Here is a 12,726-nt window from a genome sequence, read left to right as displayed (position 1 = left end):
TGTCCAGGTCTCCGCTCTTGTGTGTATTAGTAGCCAGTCTTGTCTTTCTTGGTCATACAAGATGCCCGAAGATCGCCCTTCGGCTCTTCGTCTTCGACTTATAAACCGGCTGGATAGTATAGCACTTCACAGGAGAATTGCAATAGTACCACGTAACGCCGCGAGCGCGGAGTAGTAACGCTGGTACACAGTTACGATACGTTAAGTACATATAAACCAATTCGATAGCTCGAGGTGATACATACGAAGTAATTACCTATATGGTATGGGGTCAACGTCTTTTCCGGGGATATGCATTTTTCCCCCTTATTAGGCGGCATCCCAAATGAATCGGCCCACTACTTAGGCCAAAAACGGGCGCAAATCAATTTCCTTCTTCTTAATTCCCACGACCAGTCACTACTAACCGTCCCGTGTTCGTCTGTCCCAGCTCAATATGGTACTTTTGCGAGTCACTTTACCGGCAGCCTCTTAACTCTTCCTGGACTTCTGCCATTGTGTCTCTCTATATGCCCTTGTCTCCCCATATCTCCATATCCCACTTCCCGAGAGAGCCATGCCATGGCCATGGCGCTTCACATAAAAAGTCGAACGGCCCGGCCGCGTATTCGCCGCCCGCCATTGCATGTGGGGGATTTATTGTTTTTATTACAGCGTTTCGTCTCGCTTCGCTTCGCTTTTATATTACACGTGACGCTCATGATTTCTGGTAATCTAATAAAACCATTTCTGTTTCCCTCCAGATGTAAAAAATTCCGAGAAGTTGGCTCTTCTCGAAGTAAACACGCCGGTGTAAGCGCCGGGTGAAAGAGAGATAGGGCAAACGACAGTACTCATCCTGGGTACGCAATGCTCTTTGTTATCTCAACACTGCTGTGTGTCGTGGTGTCCCTAAGTCATGGCCTGGAATCGGTCAGAGACAAAGATGGTTAGTTGAGACTAGCTAGTCTTCCTTCTTAGCTACTCGCCCGTATTAACTACATAGTAGAGTCCCGCCCTGGTCGGTTCTACAAAAGGATACCATCGTATAACAGCTCGGTGACCGTCGTGGTCACCAGCTCGTTTGACATACTAGCTTCTGATCTCGCAGTATCGAGCTCAGAAACGCATGAGAGCCCTATAGATATCAGCTCAACTACGACAATTGATACTTTTACTAGTGACGCTTCCATTGTAATCGTGGAACCCTCTGAAGATGGCTCTTCTTCAACGGAATCTTATCCCTGGTGGACATTATTTAACCTGGGAACGATCACCACAATTGGGAGGCCAACGCTCGTATTGCCGACATCATCCCCAACAAGGGGCAGCCCTATCATTTCTTCCCCGCCAGTCGTCAGTAGTCTAAGCTCTAACACGGAAGACGATACCTCCTTTCCCACACTAACTTCGTCATTTGATTTCAATGGGACGTCAAGGCCATGGAATTGGAATACTACCTCTGATGGCTCGTTACTTACCTCACCCACCGTAACCTTACTACCACCAACAACCGTCAGCACGACTTCGACTATTACTACTACGCCAAGCGAGTGCCCGGCCAAAAAAAGCGGTCCATTAACGATTACCTCTTACTCTATAATTCACACATCCACTACGACATGGACTGGGGATCCAGACGACTACACACCCCCTTACCCGCCTATAAGCACACCTATACCATGTACTCCTCATCAGAGCCCAACCGGTCGCTTTACCATTACCTTTTGTGACAGCACAGGCAAAACCTGCTCCCTTATCCACACTTCCGCTCCACCAGGTACCGTCACACCCACCGATCCCGCGGTGCCGACGGAAACGGTTATCTTCGTTACTACGGACAAGAACCCCGCCGTGGTATTTCCGACCCAAGCACCTCCTAGCTACGGCGGATCGCCCTCCGGCCCAGATGCTCACGACACGGCGGTCGAGGGCGGTGGTAGCCACGTAATTACTCCTGAGTATGGCATGGACCCGACCCCCATCGAGTCTGCCAAGGTTTCGCCAACTCCACCTCCCAATGGTGGGAATAACCAAGGAGGAGGAGGAGGACCCCCTGTAATCGTGATAGTGCAGCCTGGCGAAGTAATCATCGACGACCGCACATTCACCGACAGCCCAACGCAGAAAACGTCCACTGTGGTCGTGGGAGACGAGACCTTTGTCATCGACCCATCCCAGGTAGTAGGTGGTGGGGCCACCGTAACCCGACCCCCTATCGACGTAGGAGGGGGTTTCACACCTCAACCCCCACCAATCACAACCTCCATCGGCGGTTTAGGGGTCGTTCTCGGACCCTCCTCAATCGCAACGATAGACGGCACGGTATTTACCATCGCGCCCACGCCGACGATAGCCGTAGTCCAGGGACAAACGATCACCATCGGACCTGCGGGGCTCGTCTTCCCCAGCCAGACGCTGCATGTGGCCGCGGGGTCCGGGCCGACGCAGACAGCCATCATGGGCGGGCAACTAATCACAGCCATCGGCTCCGATACGGTGGTAATCTCCGGCACAACAATAACGTACGGGCCAATCGCACTAGGAAGCAGCACACTCACGACAGTCATCGATGGGGATACGATTTTAGTTGCCCCGACCGGCGTAGTCTTGCACGAGGGAGGAGAAACCTTGGGAGGCATAACAGCGGCTCCGGATGCCACTACGTACGAGATCGTAGGCGGGGCAACGGTGACGCAACTAGGTTTAACGGCGGTCGAGATCAGCGGGCGGACATTCCACATCGGGCCCGGGGCGGCGACACTGGTGACGACGGTGATCGCGGGCCACACGCTAACGATAGGACCGGACGGCGTGGGCATGTCGACGTGGACGCTGGGCGCGCCACACGCGTCTACGACGACTATCTTTCCTGGCGCTGGCGCTGGCGGCCACCATAACGGCGGGAATAATGCTGCGATGACGATTCCAACGGCGACGGGAACATCTAGGAAAGACGATAGCGGCGGGGCGCTTTTGCAGCGGCCAGATCGGTCGCATGTGCTGTTCTCGGTTGGCGTCGGGTGTCTAGGGTCCTTGCTTTTCTGGTGGTAACGGGGTACCTATTACTTCTATTCTATTGATATTACACTATCGCCCAGGCATCCTGCTACTACTACTACCTACCTAGGGAAAGGGGGTAGGTTACTTGGTTGGTTGGTTTGGAGACCTGATTGATTCATTTTTTACGGCGCAAGAGGCTGGACAGGGAGAGAAAGGGGGAGACTGTAAGACAAAAACCAATCGTTCACATGACGACGTTATGATACCCGGATCGCGCGCACACGCACACAGCCATCAGTGTTGGTGCTTGGGTTGGGGGCCAAAGGATTGGGTATGGAGAACAGAGCCTTTGTATATACATAATTAATTAGCTATCTAACCTAGTGAGGTATATAGGATAGCCTACCTATCTTGAGTACATACATACCTACCTTACATTACTTACATATATGCATGGCGCGTGGGGAGCCGCATTGCATCGTCAGGGGGTGGCAAGGTTGAAAAGAATCAAGGAAATATGTAGTGTACCTATGTATGTATGTACAGCTTTATCGAACCAGGGAGAAATTTCTATAGCGTTGATTCTAGGTATTACTTTTCTGGGAATTATGATCTATCACCTAGTATTCTGCATTCTGCATTTTGCATTTTGCCTCGGTACATATTTTTTTTTTCATTTCTTGAAACGCTACCGGAATCCCACGGTGCAACGTTGGAAAACGGCACAGGCCCGCCGCGCGGGTCCTCGCCGGCGCAGAGTCGCACTCGTTGGATGTAACCCAGATCCTTCGCTCTCCCCGAACGAGTTCGAGATGCATAGCTTTGTTCGTACATAGTATTCGGTTTAATGAGGTGATCTTCTTACGCTTCGGATTCTTTCGTAGTTTAGTTGTCGTGATATACCAGACGATATATATATATATATCGGTGAAGGCACAAAGGTTCAATTACAAAAAGTGTTATATAGAGTAGGTACCTATATATCAATCAACCTGCTTAAGACTGACTGACTGACTCACTTATATCAAACCCCCCACCGTGTTTCTCGTCAATTTCTTTTCCGTTCAATTCCCCTTGGCATGCCGACTAAACCCACACTTAAAATCCCCTTCCCCCTATGTAGAAACTTCAGCCGTTGTAACGTCAATCTTGCAGGTACATATAGTATATACCAGGTTTCCTGACCGAGACCACGGTGTAATCTCGATTCGGAGTTAGCCCGTAGAAGCTCTAGGCACGTGGCGATAGCGTCCTTCTGTTGCAGTAGGAATCGGCCAAGCCTAGATGCATTGTTGACGGGCACTTGCTGAAACGGGTGTTAGTTTAGTATTCGTCTTGAACTGTTCTGCGGATATGGGAGCCTTGGACTAAAGTGCGTGTGATAGGTAAAGGAGGGGATCCTATCTATAGGCGTTTTCATGCAAAAGGCTGTTTAGTTAGTTATAGTATTATGGCTTTGTTACTCCTGTTGATATGTAAGACTGTGGGAGGATCAGCTATGACGGTAGCAGTTACTCTTCGAGTGGGAGTCAAATATAGTATACAAGTTAAACTATCATGTCTATTTCCACATGTACTAGTTAAATCTCTAGGCAAAGAGGTAGTATATTATCTAGGAACAGAACTTAAAGCATACTACTCACATCATCGTCTTGCGCTAACTATAGAATTGCGTATATCTAGGTGACTTGTATAAGGAGTGTTCTAACAGTAAACCCTTATTATCAAGGTTAGGTCTCCAATACCATTATAATACAATGTCATTTAGAGGGAAACAATAGATTCTATAGAAAAGCCGATGAACCAGCAACTTGCGGGGATTCGCCCCCCGGGTCTTTAACATACGTCAGCGACGCAACAGCCGGAGGCTCTCGAGGTATCGGCGGTATCGCGGTCGCGCTTATAGAGAATGATTTAGGTTGATAGTACTCGCAGATCACTAGGATTCGGAGCAAGGGAAGTCTACAATTAAACGAAAGTATTTTATAATCAAGGCATGGCTTGTTAGATAAGAAATAAAAATAATAAAATCAGGTATATCATCTATTAAGAAGCGATATCTTACAAGCCCAGGACTATGAGAGATATTACTCTCCCTCCCTTGCTCCGAAAGGGCACGATGCCGACCCGATATGCTGTCGTCAGTGTCCGGAACTACGGAGTAGATGGGCTACAGCAATACTAGTTTCCCGTCATGGCGTATTTCGTATTAACGTATGGAAGTATCGGTTTCATCACGCCCCCCCTCCCTTTTTAGCTAGCGAAATACTTGCGCGTAGTCTTAATATATATTTAGCCTCTTCAAGCTTTAACCTCGACGCCTAGTATTAACGATATCTAACTCTTTCCTGTACGAAATTGGATGTAACTAAAAAAGATCCAGGATGAATAATGAATAATATCATTCAAGAACGATATGAATAGGTAAGCACACAGGTTGGATGGGCGAGGGAGGATAGAGTATATTATAAGAGTCCACTTTCCCTTGCCTCGTGTTATTTCGACAGCAATAGACTTGAAAAAGCTTTATGGGATGAATTATTATGATAAGCTTTCGGAGGTAGCCAAGTATTATAGGGGTAAATAAGTGAGAGGTATGGTTTAGAGTAAATCATGTTATACTATAAGATAGATGAACATATAGATAGAAACGCTAGAGCTATTCATTAAGTCTAGCATGCCTACTTGATAGCTAATAATAGGAATATGTCCTAGTATTTACATCGAAGCTACTGCTTAGCGCGGGTATTGTTACATCTACTATGATGACTGGAGAATATTACGCTTTTGTGAGAGTAGTGTTGCCACTCATGAAAACACTCTGTCCGTTACCAAACCTCCTCCCATAACGGGTTGTTCCGGGCCAGTACAATTTTTGCGGCCTCACGATCAGGAGCCATCTTTCCCATTACCATGGCGTCATGTATGGCTAGTTTAACTGCCTCTGGCATTTTCCCCGAGCTCCCACAAATGCAGATTACGCAACCCTTCTGGATAAATTCGCATACCAGTTGCCACTGCTCACGGATACGGTCCTGTACGTAAATCTTCTTCTCTTGATCTCTGGAAAACGCCGTGATGACTTTCACCCTAAGATCTTGCCATTCGTCTTGGAAGTAGAAGTCAGCATCACGGTTTCGACCACCAAAAAAGAGGAGGGAATCGCCGGCTTCTGACTCGTCGATACGATCCCAAAGATGGGCGCGTACTGGCGCGACGCCAGTGCCTGGGGCGATCGCTAATAATGGTCTGCGAGTCCAACCAGCCTCTAGAGTATCATATTCTCTGTGGGTGATCATGATATTCGTGCCAGGACGCAAGAATTCTAAATATCGGGAGCAGAGTCCTTGTCGAGTCTTTCGAAGGACCGTCTTGTATTTCACTAATGCTACTAGAAGTTCGACTCGGGTGACCTCTAGGTTTTCTTCGTTCCTCAGAAGTTGGCCGCCGCTCGCGACACTGTACTCTCGGGCTCGCATGACAGGGAAAATGGACGGAAGATGTTGGTAGGGGATCTTGACTGATGGGAAGTCTTGGAGAACCTCTAGAATAGATCGTCGAGGTCGAGAAGTATAGTCGTAGAATTCGTCCGAGAGGCCAGGATTGGCAAATTCCCGCAGGCGCTCTTGGTGCATAGGGTCATCTGTGTAGAAAGCAATATCTTGGAAGAATACGCGCTTCGGAATAGCAGTTATATCGTAGTTATGAATAAGAAGCTCGCGTAAAGTGGTGTGAGGAATAGGGTGACAATTCTTAGGCTTCGAATAAAGTGCGTCTTGCTGCCTTGCACGATGCTCAAAGGGTATATCAGCGACGTCATTCCAGCCCATGAGATCAATCAATGTCTGTACATCCGCAGGGAAATTCTTGGGGTAAATGAGGACTGCATCACCCGGAACGTAGCTGAAGAGCTCTCTATCCCCTCTTCTGTTAGAACTTGGTTGTGTAGGTACTTCGAGAACTATATGACGGACATCCTGCCAGTGACCAGTAGGAGTAACACGACGGTTCTCACGCAAATGGGCCAGCCAGCCTCTCGGTATCGGAAGAAGATCTGAGGGGGGGAGAGCGTCCTTACAACTGCTCGGGTCCTCTAGGAGGTATTTAGATGGGTGGTCTCTTAGAACATTCGGTCGGTCTAGAATATCTATCCCGCCCTGGATTTGCTTGGCTGTCTGCTCTGATAGGCGTGCCGGATAGCTATTGCTATTGATAGACATCCTCTCTACCCGCAGAGCCTGCTCTAATCGCTCCGGGTCAGGTGTATCGGTATGACTAAAAAGTGCTGCTTTTTCGTCGAGAGTCTGTTTACGATGCATAAAATGGTGATCTCCATTTGATGATTTGACAATAGGAGATGTTAAATCTGCACCGTTTGAATTCCCATCTTGCTTCCCATCACGATCAGGCATCAGCTCATCCGAGAGATCCATCATGGGTACTGGCTCTAATGTGAACTTAGGAGGAAGTTGCACATCCAGGGGTATAGGTGATAGACCGTCAGGTAACGGATATTCCTTCAGAATATGACTACGAAGGCTCAGGGACCAAGATAAGAAAGTACCGTCGATGCTATGAGAAAAGATTAGTTTAATATTGTATCTGAGACAAAGGGGCAAAAAAAAAGTTGAAGAATAAAATAGAGAGAAAAAGAGAGCAAAAGCTGCTTACCCGTCTTGGTGACGTTCGTCAGCCTCGCCACGTGGGAAGAATTCTGTCGCACCAAGTTGTTCAAGGCGTTTGTGAAGTTTCCTAACTGCCCAGTTGTACCTGAATAAAATAGATTTAAGAAAATTAGTCTGTGATGATGTAATTGAGAAGGAGGGTTTAGGAAGGATTAAGGACGTTGCGTACTTGGAGTATGAACTATCGCCAAGACCAAAAGTGGTGAAGTTAACTAACTGCAAACAATTTGGAGGAAGTCGTTTGCGTAGGAGACTCTTCCAAAATGTGCGAGCGTTCTTAGGTACTTCGCCTTGGCCGGTGGTAGAAATGACGAATATGATTAGAGGGTATTGTAATAATGTATTCTAAATGAGATAGATTTGGTTACTATGTGTGTGTTGTCGGGGGTTTTTTGCTGTTAACACTTGTATACATAGGGTACGCAATGCACGATAAATGGCACGAGAGCGTGGCCATACATACAATTATAAGTACGGAATAGACAACAGTAGTAAATTATTCAAATTGATAGGTGTTGCTCAGCCTTAGAGACCTTGGAGCTAGAGGAGGACTTATTGTCCCGTGCGCCCAGTAAAAAAATACAAAGGAATAAGGTATAAAAGGCAATAATATTTTCAAATAGAGACATAGAATACTCACAAGTGTAAATTACAAACGATAAGTCACTAGACTTTTCAATGATGAATAATATAAAATGAATTTCAACTTACAAGTTCAACATCGTTCATTTCACGGACCTGTGTATTAAAGTGTAGCCTTTCTGCAAGCCGTTCAATGTCACCGGCTAGGTCTTGACTATTCCCCGTCTCAGAACCATAAAGAATGAGTATACGTCTATTCTCAAGCTTCGCGACTCCATCCCCACTGACCGTATAGCCATCATTGAGTTCCGAAGCCATGTTGAGTAAGTACAACTTTAGCCTTGAGAGATCCAAAGAAAGGAAGAATTGCAAGGGTTTGCATTACAAGTTTGGAAAGATGAGATCGATAAGATAAGGATCTTACTCTATTGAGTTCTTTGCCCCTCCCAATCAGGACCCCGCACTTGCTCCTGTACCTATCTGCTACGTACCTAGGTAGGTTGACATTTTGGGTTTACCTAATACAGGTTGTGTACCACCTTACGCTTCACCAAGGCACGTACCTCATGTCCACTACCTATACCTGTAGGTAGGTAGGTACTTACGTATTTCCTTCCAGCTACGTTGTTGATGTAGGTGGTAGATAGTAGATACTTATATTTTTGAAGGGCTTGATGATCATATATTCTACCTTATGGGTGTATATGGATCAAGAGGAATGTTTGTCTACATGTACGTCTTTATCTTGGTCCCATAAATATTAGTGTAATCCTTGAAGGAGAAACAACCCCTTTTCGGTCTATCCATACAGGTTTGATGTGTAAAAAGGCCAGCTCAAACTGCGGTGAACACGTTTTGACTCCACAATATCGGACTTGATGATGACTACCTAGGAACTATGCATTCGCCGTTGTTCAATACTATCTAAGCTACTGAGGTGGCCTTGTGGAGTTGGCTGCATATGTCGCCGTTCAATTAAGCGCACCACCACGTCGTCGGCTTAGATGGCATGAAATCTACCTATGGCCAACTTTATCGATTGAGCCGCAACCTTGCTACTTACACCGCCTAGAACAGCTTGAATGACTTCGTCCTTTTTGCCAGCAAGTTTTGGCATGGTCCAGTTTTCCTTACTCCACGGATCCTAACGGTGAACTTCCTGAATAGTACTTTGCTACGAGCGGTGTGCGTGAATTTGGGTTGGAATTGGGTTTCTTATAGCTTGAGAAAGACGATATCGCTTCTAAATTGGGTAGGTGACTCCTAGTTAGGTAGTGGTTGAAAGATTAGATAAAGATATAGTCATATGATTCCTCTGATTGAAACTTGAAATATGTATGAAGTTGCGGGTTTTTTTAGCCTTGTCTATCTCGAGGCCATCTCGAGAGCTGCTACCTAAGACATACTTTTCTCAGAGTGCATATGTATTGTTTACCCATGCTCAGTAACACAAAGTAGAAGGACACTAAGGGTCCTATTGTACGACATGATGCCCCTGGAACACAGCATGAAAATTAGAATAATTTTTCGGGCCGCCCTGCATGGCGTCTTTTAAGCTCCCGTGACAGCCACCAGGCTGCTAATATTATCTACCTATCCACTATCATATTCCTTTTGAAATCATACGGATTAGCAGGTCTAATATAGACATATGAAAAGAGTAACTTGACCAAGAGGACCATGATCGAGCTTTGCCTACCATATAAATGGGTTAGTTGGCTTTCATTTAAGAGCGGAATTCTATATTTGGACATAATAAACTTAATGGAATCTGTAATAAGATCTAAACACGTCAATTTACTCTGTTTTAATTACTCTACTTTTTGGTGTTGGTATATTCTGGCTCAGGTGGATATAATTATTTTGCTAGTGATATCTGTTTTAAAGAATCCGACGACGTTCCCCCCTTCATTGTCCTCCTCATTTTTGATTTAATTCTCTATAATTATTCTATAAGGTACTTGCCAGGTATGTATACTATATGGACGAATAAAAATTTCCTCCGGAACTGAACTATGATTTTATTGGAACTCTTTTCTTTGTGTGCAATTACTATCAACTATTTGTATGTTTAGGTCTATTCAATTATAAGACAATAGTGTAGACTAGATGGGCTTTCTCTCAAGACCGGCGCTTTAAAAGTTCAGAGACAATTAAAATAATTGATTAATAACTGCGCTTTACTTCTAAAACGCTTTGTAAAGTTGTGCCTATGAATATTTAAGACTTAAAGTTTAGTAAACTCTAGTTATAACATTAAAACCCATAGTCAACTAATAATAACTACACTTAAAAGATTATTATTCAACAAGTCTGTAAGCGCGCGCAAAAGGCTTAAGTGATAGAGACTTTATGGTCACTTGAATCTAGTCTGATGAAAACGTAGAAGTTGAGTCCTCTTCTTGCGTGACGTGCATGCTTTTAATTGGATGGGAAACCTTTCTTTAGGGACAGAAGAAAATACCAGGGAGTCCTAGGTACTCTAAATCATCTCGTAGGGCACAGCTACCCCGTAGTTTACATAATAGATATTAGTATGGTTGACGATGCCCCATTTATGATGGGACATCTGTAGGGCTTTCGACCTTGGGATAAGGCGCTAAAAGGGATTAGCGGATGTATTTACGCCAAGTTATAAATGGCTGTTACGCAATCCCTCTAAACATTCCATTCGTCACGTGTGGCTAATGCGGTAGGAATGCATGTGTCAAAGAAACCCGATATTGATACATCACATATAGATTTATATTAATAAGTAAATCGCCGAATAAAAGGCCAAAATACAATTTTGACTCGATCGCGCTTCAGGAACATGACAGAAAATAGCTGCAAAGTAACGTTGATATGACCTTTTGATTGTCTGCATTCTTGCACTCTTGCATTCTGGGAGCCGGCATTTTGGTTAGGGCTACCGATTTGGCCGTACTTTCATGCACGCAACAGCTAGTAAGCTACCTTACCCAGCCGAAGATACCGGAAAAAGCCATGTGGATTAAATTTGTTTGCCAATTGCGTAGTGCGCCTCACCTAAAATCGTCAGTTGACTGGAAGAGTTATACACCGACATAAACCTTTACCGACTTATTTGCTATGGAAAAGAGAGAGAATATTAAGCTTAAATTTGGGAGTCTTATTTTCTGGAAAATGTACGGATAAAACCATGGAGCTTTTTTAATCGGGTTGAGAATTTTAACCCGGTCTGTGATAATACAGGTATTAAGACTCGTTTTCTTGAAGCGACCGTAAAGGGGTAAAAGGGGGGTTGTTTTTTTTCCTTTTCGATTTGTAGGTGAAGAAAGGTGTCTATCAAGCGATAAGAAGAGGGGTGCATCTAAAATAACCCCTGTCGGGTTCGCATTGTCCGCATTGAGTGGCTCGATCGTCAAAACCCCAGAAACCAGGTTCTTTCAGAGCTTCCAGAAGATTGGCCGACTTGTGATTTGACTCGTGATTTGACTTAATCGTGCCCAAGTTCGCATGTGGAAAGAAATATTCCGACAATGAGAACGTGGTTCCTTTTAATAACATGTCATATTGTCTCTGGTTGCGAGTTACCCGATTTTAGGAGAACAAAGCTGAAGATACACCAAGGAGGCATTGAAATGGCGTAATTTACTGTTTTCAATGCGCCCCCCGAGTTTTCAATAAATCCAATTTCGACAATTTAAGCATGTTTCCGAACTGATATTAGTTACCTGAGTCTAGTACCTTAGACATATACACCCGGCACCTGCATTCTTTCTGCACCGAAGCGTAATATAGTAGTAATTCGGAATGTGCGAAGGAATTACATACGCTACCTAGGTAGGTACCTTACCTAGGTACTTATTAATGCAACCTAACGAACCATCCATGTCCTTCCATCCCAACTTCTCGGAATACTTGAGCTTAATGACAGTCGTACCTTAAAATCCTCTTCAAGCGCGTGAAGGAGGTACCATCGACAGACACCCTCCGGTGTCACCGACTTGGGGAGATTTCGGTGTTAGTACGATTGAATGTATACAATACGATAAATATACCTACCTCTACGGAAGTCGCCTTTAAAAGTTTTGTTCATAAATCGGCCTTTATTAGCTTGGCAAATCTTAGCAATAACTATTGGTTATAATACTAAATATACTCCTTTTTATACCTTATTTTTATTTATTTATTTAACTTTAAATATATAAAATATAATATTAAAATTTATACCGAAATAAATTTAAACTTTTATATTTATAATATATTTAAAAGCTATATTTTATAAAATATATTTAATTATGTAATTATTTATATAAAAAATAGTAAATTTTAATATATTTTATAATTTTTGAGTGCTAAATAGATTAAGTTATTTAGTAGTTATTTAATAGCTGTGGTTAAGGCTGACAGGTGTTTGGTATGGACAAAACTTTTGAAGGCGACTTCTGTACCTAACCTATTATTACGTAGTAGACATTTTAAGAAATCAATACCTATTTTCTCTTCTATCATA

General features: G+C 44.4%; 2 protein-coding genes across 2 annotated transcripts; one reads left to right on the top strand and one right to left on the bottom strand.

Annotated features, from left to right (window-relative positions):
• Positions 1 to 1,601: 1,601 nt before the first annotated feature.
• GL218_04259 (uncharacterized protein) lies at positions 1,602 to 3,033 on the top strand (the record flags this gene model as incomplete). Its single annotated transcript, XM_033580851.1, has 2 exons — positions 1,602 to 1,663; positions 1,716 to 3,033. The coding sequence occupies 2 exons, from the start codon at positions 1,602 to 1,604 to the stop codon at positions 3,031 to 3,033; spliced, it is 1,380 nt and encodes a 459-aa protein (XP_033437265.1).
• A 2,777-nt stretch (positions 3,034 to 5,810) lies between these two features.
• On the bottom strand, positions 5,811 to 7,418 carry GL218_04258 (NADPH-dependent diflavin oxidoreductase 1; the record flags this gene model as incomplete). Its single annotated transcript, XM_033580850.1, has 1 exon — positions 5,811 to 7,418. One exon carries the CDS (start codon positions 7,416 to 7,418, stop codon positions 5,811 to 5,813), a length of 1,608 nt encoding a protein of 535 aa, XP_033437266.1.
• Between the last annotated feature and the right edge of the window lie 5,308 nt (positions 7,419 to 12,726).

This window comes from Daldinia childiae (genome assembly GCF_008694065.1).
Source record: "Daldinia childiae strain JS-1345 chromosome Unknown Scaffold3, whole genome shotgun sequence".
In the NCBI taxonomy this organism is placed as follows: domain Eukaryota; kingdom Fungi; phylum Ascomycota; class Sordariomycetes; order Xylariales; family Hypoxylaceae; genus Daldinia; species Daldinia childiae.
The sequence above is the reverse complement of the archived record's forward strand: the minus strand, read 5'-3'. Positions and strand labels throughout refer to the sequence as shown.